Source organism: Cariama cristata, unplaced genomic scaffold, assembly GCF_000690535.1.
Source record: "Cariama cristata isolate BGI_N322 unplaced genomic scaffold, ASM69053v1 scaffold464, whole genome shotgun sequence".
NCBI lineage: Eukaryota > Metazoa > Chordata > Aves > Cariamiformes > Cariamidae > Cariama > Cariama cristata.
This window is the reverse complement of record NW_009614474.1, coordinates 1-9,208: the sequence shown is the minus strand read 5'-3', so window position 1 is coordinate 9,208 and position 9,208 is coordinate 1. Positions and strand designations below refer to the sequence as shown.

General features: G+C 42.6%; 1 protein-coding gene across 4 annotated transcripts in view; it reads left to right on the top strand.

The window, feature by feature from the left end:
• Positions 1-6,872, top strand: part of MAP2 (microtubule-associated protein 2) — a 70,371-nt gene extending 63,499 nt beyond the window's left edge. For 2 of the 4 annotated variants that reach the window (XM_009699411.1, XM_009699410.1), the window contains 4 exons: positions 1,334-1,426; positions 2,995-3,076; positions 3,596-3,708; positions 4,405-6,872. In XM_009699411.1, the coding sequence (XP_009697713.1) occupies positions 1,334-1,426; positions 2,995-3,076; positions 3,596-3,708; positions 4,405-4,620 (504 nt within the window). In that variant the 3' untranslated portion in view covers positions 4,621-6,872. The remainder of the gene's footprint in view (positions 1-1,333; positions 1,427-2,994; positions 3,077-3,595; positions 3,709-4,404) is intronic. The other 2 variants (XM_009699412.1, XM_009699408.1) reach the window with 1 other exon arrangement.
• The last annotated feature ends 2,336 nt before the right edge of the window (positions 6,873-9,208 follow it).

Here is a 9,208-nt window from a genome sequence, read left to right as displayed (position 1 = left end):
GGAAATTCATGTTGTGTATTAATAACAGAGAGATAAATAAAATCCAACATAACATTTGAATAAAGACTTCATATTTAACCCAGCGAAAGAATGTGCTGCATGGGTGGCACTCTTTGAGTAAGTAAAAGCTCCTGGTGCAAAGAAGGCAGGGGCAACCTTGGCCAGAAGCGCCTTCTCACACACCTGAAAAGCCTGATAGTGGTGAGCACAATCCCCTGCCCTTGCTTAGAAAGGAGCCTGGAAGTGGTGTCACTCAGGTGTGTGCCCTGCACCCAGTTGTCCCTGCCCACTGGTAATTGCCATCCAGCAGCACATCATTCCCTGGGAGGACAGTCATTGGTGGCACCTGAGTTCTGCCAGGTGGAGGAACTGCTTTGACATGGGGGTCAAGACAGGGGTCAAGCCTGGGACAGCGTGGCCTGCCCTTCGTACAGTTCACCTCCAGGCACTGTCATATGCCTTCAGTGCATCTGTGGCTAAGGTAAAACAGGGAAAATGTGGGCTCTTGGATTCTGTAAGAGAGGCTGGCACCACCAGTTAAAGTTGGGTACTTGTTCGGACAGAACCAAAGAGCACAGGGGAGAAGCACAGTGCTGCTAGCACCACAAGGTGGTTGTGACCAACTTTATGGCCAGCACCAGAAATCAAGAAGCAGTGATTGCAGCTGTGGGTTTCCTGATGCTGTTGTTTTCTGCATTGCCCTTTGGTAGATGAGAGTAAAGAGAGAGAACAGTAGAGAGCTCTGACTTCATTTTAATTAACTTGGTCAGTCCCCTTTCACAGGATACTCTGAGGTCTGTTGTATGAATGTAGCTGCTGGTATGGCTGTATGGCAGAAGGAGGGGCAAAACACTTCAGGATTTCAGCCTGTGCCCCAGCTGACTGGATCTGGGGTTTCTGCATCAAAGGCTGGAGTGCTGAGCTGTGGGAAGGAGGATTTCCATCTTCTTCTTGGGGCCAGTTGAGCAGAAACACTGGCCATCACTCAAGAGAGCCTGGGACAGGCTGTCCAAGGACTATGTCCAGTCCAGGCAAGCAAGGAGTTCTTTGAGGTTTCAGGGGAGAGCCACCTCTCATATCTCCCAGTGTAAAAACTTTCCCCTTTGTATTTCACCACCACTTCATGAGGTTGAAAAAGAGCAGCATAGTGTATTTACATATGCTGTGTTAACATACTAAGCATAGAGATTGGTGTGGTTTACTTTCTCCCATTTCAATACAAGTGTCCGAAGAAGGAGTCACAGCAGGAGGCAAAATTACCCTGGCTCCCTCTTCCTGCACCCCGATGGAGTGTGTGTATGGTATATAGTAAGTTACCTCCAATTCCTTTTAGGTTAGGATTTTAAACAAGAAGATCGATTTTAGCGATATTCAATCCCGGTGTGGTTCCAGAGATAACATCAAACATTCTGCAGGGGGAGGAAATGTAAGTAGTACAGACACCCTGTGAACAGGCATCTCCACTGTGGTGACCCACCTTGCACAGCCAGACCCCTCTGTCTCCCTTCCTCTGAGCACTACTTTCCTTCTCACTGCTGTTTCACATGTGAGTCTGGTCTGGTAGTCGTGTGAGCCCTGTGTATGCAGTGGTGGCCTCCTGATCTTTCTCCGCAGAGCACATTACATTTCCAGAACTTGGACAGGAAAAGGAAATGAGAAAAGAAAGGTTATATCTAAATGCCCAAGGGTGCTGACAGTCAAAGTCCAGTGTCAGCCAAAATGTCAGCCTTTCATGGGAGCGGCCCAAGAAAGTAATTTCCAGAAAGAGACTGCAGCTCACAGTGAGACTCCAGCCTCACAGTTGGGCATCTTCTAGTGCATCAGTCCTTCCTCAGCTAACCTTTCAGTTATGTGCATTCATCGGAGAGGAAGAAGAAAAATAAAACATAAGGACAAAGAAAGGTCAGACAGAGGGTGTGAGCAGCCAGCATGCTGAGTGCTAATGCTACAGCATTATTCCTGTATAACAAACTGAGGTTGCTCAGGGTTTGACGAGACACCCGTTAGTTCTAGCAGTCATGCAGGAACAGCTTAAGATAACGGTGACCCCCCCGATGGAAGAGCTGATGGTGTGGGCACATCTGATCCAAACAGATTCGGTACAGCCACCAGCGCTGGCTTAAGTCATTGCTGGTCATGTGAGCAAACCAGTGGCGTTGCAGTCATCCTGGAGCTCCTGGCTGGCCTGGAGGGGCTGTGACTTCTGGAGACCTGCTAACACAGCTGCTGTGATTGTGGGCCGCATCTGGGAGCAGTTTGGGAGCGCAGCAGGGCAGGAGCATCGCTCTGTGGCTGCTCCCCAGCTGAGCTCAGCACAGTCACGGCAAGGCAGCTGGCAGCAGGGCAGAGAGCGGCAGGAGGAGGGAGGGTGCCCGTGCTGCTGCCTGGCTGAGCAGAGCTGTGCCACTGCTCTCCAGTGAGCACCACTGAGCCGGCTTGGCTGAGCACCAGCCAGCTCAGGTACCACTGCAGGAGTCACATTTGTAGATTCATCAGACTCTCCATAGTTTGACATGAAATTGACATTTCATGATTGACATGAAATGCATACCATATGTAGATGCAGAAAAATATGAAACAGATAGTAGAGGAAAAAAAAAGAGTCACTGACATACTCCTAGTTGCCAGGATGCACGTTCAAGAGCAGACACAAACGGGATGGGTCCTGCTGCATGCAGGACTTTGGAGTATCCGCCCTGAGAGGAGGCTCAGAAACATTTTCGAAAGAACCCGCAAGCTGATTGGCTTTGTTCTCCTCTTTGTTTTGCTAACAGTAAAGCTTAACCCAGCTCTGTCACCTCCCTAGGTGGGAAGGAAGCTTGCTGTATTAATCCAGGTGTTTCCTCCTTTGTGGCGTGGTCTGTTTTCTACTAACCATCTCTCCTTTTCCAGTGGTTTGTAGAGGCTTGGGCTCTTCTTCTGCAGGACTTGGCTTTTTATTTATTTTGTCCTTCTCGTTCCTGTAATTTGTGTGTGTGTGTGTGCTTTTGACAGGTACAAATCGTAACCAAGAAGATCGACTTGAGTCACGTGACTTCCAAGTGTGGCTCGCTCAAGAATATCCACCACAAGCCAGGTATTGTAGAAATTTCTGAGATGTGGGACAAAGCAAAGACCTAATCCTTTTATGTGAAGGAGAAATCAAGGATACCATTCTCTTTTATAGTCCAAGAGAAAGTAAACACACTTTGGTAATAAAAATAATATTGTTAATTCTACTTAACTAAATGTATCAAGACATAAAGGTATGGGACCACCTAGTTTAGAGAGGAGATAAAAAAATAATGTAGAGGGATGCTGCTGTGGTGTAATGTCAGTTTGATAAGATACTGAAGTGCAGACGCAAGTCAGTAAAATACTGAAGCATGTGCTTACATCCTGTGAAAATCAGTAGGGCTGCAGCACATGCTTTCAGTTGGAATATGTGTTGAAGATTTTACATTTTACTGAACATGCAGCATGGTATTCTGTGCTTCCCTAAAATCATTAGATCTCAACTAAAAGGGAAGTAACGTGAGTGCACCCATGTGCATCAGGTCAGACTTTCTCCTGAGACATTCCAGCCTCTTAATCTGTATTTCCTTTTTCTGTGTAGGAGGTGGGCGTGTGAAAATTGAGAGTGTGAAACTGGATTTCAAAGAAAAAGCTCAGGCTAAAGTTGGTTCACTGGAAAATGCCCACCATGTACCTGGTGGTGGTAACGTCAAGGTAAGGGGACAGCCATCAGAGAAAAGGCTACCACTGTGCCCCTGGCCCAGTGAAATTATTAGAGCTGTGAATTCAGTGATGGCTCTGAATTGAGGAGGAAACATATATTTGTTCTCCTTCAAGCACACTCATGTGCCATTTGTTCCCTTTGGAATTTGGAATGACCGATCTCACATCCACATCTAGGCTGAGAGTGAATCTTAAAGTGAAACATCCTGTAGTTTCTGCACTGGCTTTCCCCCTAAACATAAACCTTGTTTGGGACCGTTGTACAGTGTAGGCATGACCTGATACGTTTGTAGTATGGGTATCCCAGAGGATCAGGAATCCTTTGTGAAACAGGAGGAAAACATCTTGAAAGTAAGATTACTCCCACAAACATTTGAAAATACAGATTTCAGAAACAAATCGCAATGTCCATAAAACGTCTATTACATTCATACAGCGAGGAACAATGGTACTGCTCATTAAAGCATCCATCAGAGACAGGAGCAGTAAGAGAATGTGACATAGCAAGACAGTATATATTAAACAAGGTGAAAAAAAATCTTCAGTTTCAGTTATTCTAAGGAGTGAAGAAGCTTCAATCCTTGTAAGAGTTCTTAAAAGTAAACAAAATGACACCCAAGTGATGATCTATAACGAGATAATTTGGTGAATATATAACGTGTTAAATTCTTTGCTTTCCTGGAGCAGATTGACAGCCAGAAGCTAAACTTCAGAGAGCACGCTAAAGCCCGTGTGGATCACGGGGCTGAGATCATTACGCAGTCACCAGGCAGGTCCAGCGTGGCTTCACCACGCAGACTCAGCAACGTCTCATCCTCTGGAAGCATCAACCTGCTTGAATCGCCCCAGCTTGCTACCCTCGCTGAAGATGTCACAGCAGCCCTTGCTAAGCAGGGCTTATGAATTTGCTCATTTCGCGTTGTATGAAGTAATAATATTTAGGCATGAGCTCTTGGCAGGAATGGGCTCAGAGCAGGTGTTACATTCATCTTTTACCATGTCTAAAACTAAGTTCCATCCCAAGACTTGTAGTTACCATACAGTTAAAAAAAAACAGAAAAAAAATTAAATTAAATAGATGCAGAAATTGGCCTGATCTCCATTTACAACAGGAAGACACTGGCTTTACATGGGTATACAACTGCAGTATGTTACATTGGACAATTATTGTTGCTCTGCTCTGTCTTGCATGGAGTACCGTACTATGATAAAATGCATTTTTACCTTTCATGTGCCTGAAGGCCATCCACCTCTTTCTGAAGAGCCTTGTTAATATCCCAAGTTGCTCATTTCACTCTTCTCTTGATAGATGGGGAAATAAAAAAAGAAAAGTTGCCCATTGTAAGTTATTACAGGTTAAATTAGTCTGCTTACCAGAAGGAAGGGCATATAGAGAAATTCAAGTTTAATTAAAAAAAAAAGGTGTTATTTTGTATAAATTAGTAGAACAAAAGTTGAACTAAGTTATTAACATTTTTTTGGACCTGGTTAATTATGTCAGTGTATAGCTGAAAAGCCAGTAAATTATTTAACTAATAACTAAAAACACTAGTTGAAAACATTTGAACCATGCTTGGGGAAGTGACGTAAAAAAGCTGTTGAAAGCAAGCACTTCTACCCCAACGGACTTGTGTCTGATTAGAAGGTTGGTTAAGCGGCTAGATTTGTGTACGCACCACTGGTTTCACATCCTTTCCATCTGTTTAATACAGTATTATAGATATATATATATTTCTCTGTGGCCATTTGTGGTACGCCCTCCTCATATACTTGAATATTCTACTTCTTTATTCACAGTATCTGTGTCTCTTGCACCCTTTGGTGTTGCAATTTTAGGTATGTAAAAGTAGATGTTAGCAGGATTTTTTTTTTCCCTATTCATAAGAATACACTTTAAAAAGATGAAAATTTTAGCATGAAGTTGCTTTCTGTAACAACTAAAAGCCGTGACCCTGTTTTAGTGCCAGATGCAAGTCTCTTTTGTGATGCTAGAAAAAGGATTCCTTCCCTCTTCCCCTCCCTCCCTTCCTTCCTTCACAAAGCTCTGATTTTTGTGGGGTCCAGATGTTTGTAAAAGGGTCTCCAAAGATGGCTGAGTTCGGATTCTGGATTTCTAAAAACTTCTCAATAGTTTGGTTCTGGCTTTTCTCTTTCTTTCTTTCTTTCATTTTTTTTTTTTAAAAAAACCCCTCCTGTAGTAACAGTGAATGTTAGATTTATTTATTTTTTTTCTTTTGCTAAAGTTGAAACACAGAAAAAAGTATTAAGATGTTGTTTCCGCTCCTTTAGTGATGTCTCATGTATACGCTCAGGCACTCGGATAACAGTGATAAATGTAACAGAGATGCCTGTAAATTATAGTACGTGACTAAATAAAATGAGCTCCCTAGACTGGGTTGCCATAGCGATTCATCAATAAATAGGGCATCTTAAAATCTGAGCAAAATGGGATTATATTGACCATAAAAAGTATAAGAAAAAGTGTGCTTAAAAGATAAAAGGCAGAGATATATAAACAACCAATCGAATGGAGTTACCTGTGAGAACTCCGACACTACCTTATGGACACTAAGAGAACACTGAAGGTAATATGGTAGTATTACTCATCAGCAGATAATAATCTGCTGATACTATATGTACAGTAGACATTATGAAATGACCAGTTTACATTCTTGCAGATTGTTTGATCGTTTCCTTTTGAAATCTCTTAACTAAACTTTGCACTGTCAGTTGAGCTATACTTGATACATGTATTAGGTTAACATTGTGTGTTGGAAGCTTTTGATCTGTTCTTTTTCCTTCTTAATTTGTATGTGTGCGTGTGTGTGTTGGGATTGGATCTGAAAAGACTCATAGAGAAGATTTTTATGTCTGTGGAGAAGGATTCTAATAATTAATAGCACAGGATTCCCCGTCACTAAATTCAGGTAGTAAATGCACAGTTACTAGACAGTAAATATTCAGTGGACCAAAGGGGGATTTTGGCTAAGCTGTCACAGCAGTACGAAGACAAAAAGGGTTACATCTCTGAAAATTTTACTAAAGATGAACTCCTAACAGCCCCCCACACAACATTTCAGCTCTGCAAAAAGCTTTTTCACACTATAAAGTACCTAATACTGTTTGTAAGTCGGTTGTTTTATACAAAGGACAGTGAGTTTAGAACCATGCTAAGTGCATCTGGAGGATTCTGATTTCTGCCCTGTAACTGTTATACTTTTGCTTAGAGCAATCCTAGGAATTCACACGGAAACAGTGTCAAGTGAGGTGCTTTAAAAGCCTCTTCCCATTTTTCCAGAAAAACAACAGACAGAAAGGCGAAGAAAAAACAACAGTGTTTATATCACGTTGCTCTGATTGTACTATCAATCAATATAAATTAGCCTTGCAATGAGGTTGGTTTATTTTTTTTATGCCTTTTGCTGATATGGGAGAGAGTCTATGGTACTTACGAACCTCAGCTTCTCTAAAGCTGAACACCAGCTGGTGAGAACAGTGTTAACCTGAGACTCAAGTGTTTTTATTCTGCTTTTAAAATTGAGATACTCTAGAAAATGAAGCTTACTTAATCCACCCACGAGTCCAAAGTTAGAGTGGTGTAACACACCAAGTCATTTATTTCATGCATTAAAATGAGCTTTCTTGTCTTGATTCAAGCAAAGACCTTTGTAATCGTAATCATCCTTCCATAGAAAGAATCCTAGAATGCTGTGGAGTTAGATGAAAAGAAATGAAGAGTTTTGTGCTGTTAAATTAAAAAAAAAAAAAAAAAACCAAAACCCAAAACAAAACAAAAAACAAGTTATGTTACATGACTCTAGATGTTCACTGAAAAAGCTCATATTAATCTTAACTTCTCAAGAAGGGTGTTGGTTTTTAAAACAATTGTTTTGTAAATATGTAATGCCCACTAAAGAAGATAGAGCCAGCTTCCTGGAAACTGCATCCGTTGCATTTCTTTTCCGCCGGCATGTTGAGCCAGCAGGTATGTTGGGTGCCTGAGACCCAACTCTGTAACAAAGCAGAGATAATCCAGACAAAAGGAATGGTGAAACCTTGTTTGAGTAGCTAGGGGAGAACCCCGAATTCATAATCCATCAAGTTGTAGAGACAAAAGAAAAAGTGCTTCTGCCTCATTTGCAGAGTTCTGTTTCTATGTAGCCACAAGCAGAAAGAAATCAAAGTTGAGCAAACTCTGTCCAGCAACAGTAAAGGAAAAACTAATACCGATGAGGGAAATTGTGTGCCCACAAGGGCTATGTATATTTTCACTGTACAGCGGTAAATGGTATTGTCCATTCAACGCTCTGCTAAGGTACAGTAGTAACCTCATCGTGACTGCTTACAAATCTAAGTTTGCCTATACATGCAACCCAAAGGGAGTCTGTGTGGACTACCCCATGTGAGCAGAAGTTTTTTCCACGCTGGACCAAATACTGTTCGAAACCCAAGTACAAATGTCCCTTCAAAGGCAAGTGCCTTGAAGAGTAGATCACATTTGCTATGAAAATTGACGCAGGTAGATTTCTAGCTAGGTGTGTGTCGAGTTCACTCGCTAGTCAGGTTGCTCAAGCAATTCCCTCTGCAACTCCAGCAATTCCTACTGCAGGAAGGTAAATTAGTTTCGCACTTGGAGAAGTCAAGCGTATAAAAGCCACTTCAACTTTAGCAAAGAGAAAAAGTGAACAAATAAACATGCTATATGCTGGGATGTCAAGGGATACAGTCTGCTGTTACAAACCTGTGTTTTTTCTGATAATTCTAGAGCCTGTTACCATAAAAGAGGCATTTCTTGAATGGCTGGTGGTAGGTAGTTCATGTTTTTCAATCCGATTTGCAATTGTATTTGTTGCTGTATAGTGATTGTTTTGCAAAATAAAATCGCTTGTCATCTAATTGCTTGTGTCGGTTTCCACTGTTTGTGATACAGCTCCTCCTGCATTCAACCACTGCACATCGCTGCCCTGCATGGAAAAAAAGTATCGTGCACCTGCTGGTATTGCACAGTCAATCTTGCCAGGGGACATCAGAGCAGATTAAATCGTATTTCTCAACTAATTCCTGTGACTTCTTGCCAAAAGAATCAGTTTTTACAGCTAACGTCCTCTTCTGCAGCGTAGTGTTTCCCTGCTTTGTGTGAATACATTATTCTGTCCTTCATCCTGGGGTCCTAGCCCGGAGGTGAGGGTTAGCATCCCTTTGAGGTTTTGCATCATTTTGGCCGTGCTACGTTTACAGTTAGACTCCGACAATCTTAAAGGTCCTTTGCAACCTGAATGATTCTATGATTCTATCACCCTGCACTGAGCAACCGAGTCCCCCAGACAGAGAAGGCCGACGCGTGAGCCGGCTTCCCCTCAGCCTTCAGCGCGGAGGGGTGTGAGGGTGTCGCCAATGGCGGGAGCCGTCCCTTGGTCACAAGCTGGGCCGCTGGCAGGCACTTGGTGCAGTTTTGGATCATGGCTCCACCGCTTTTCCTGCTTGGCTGACC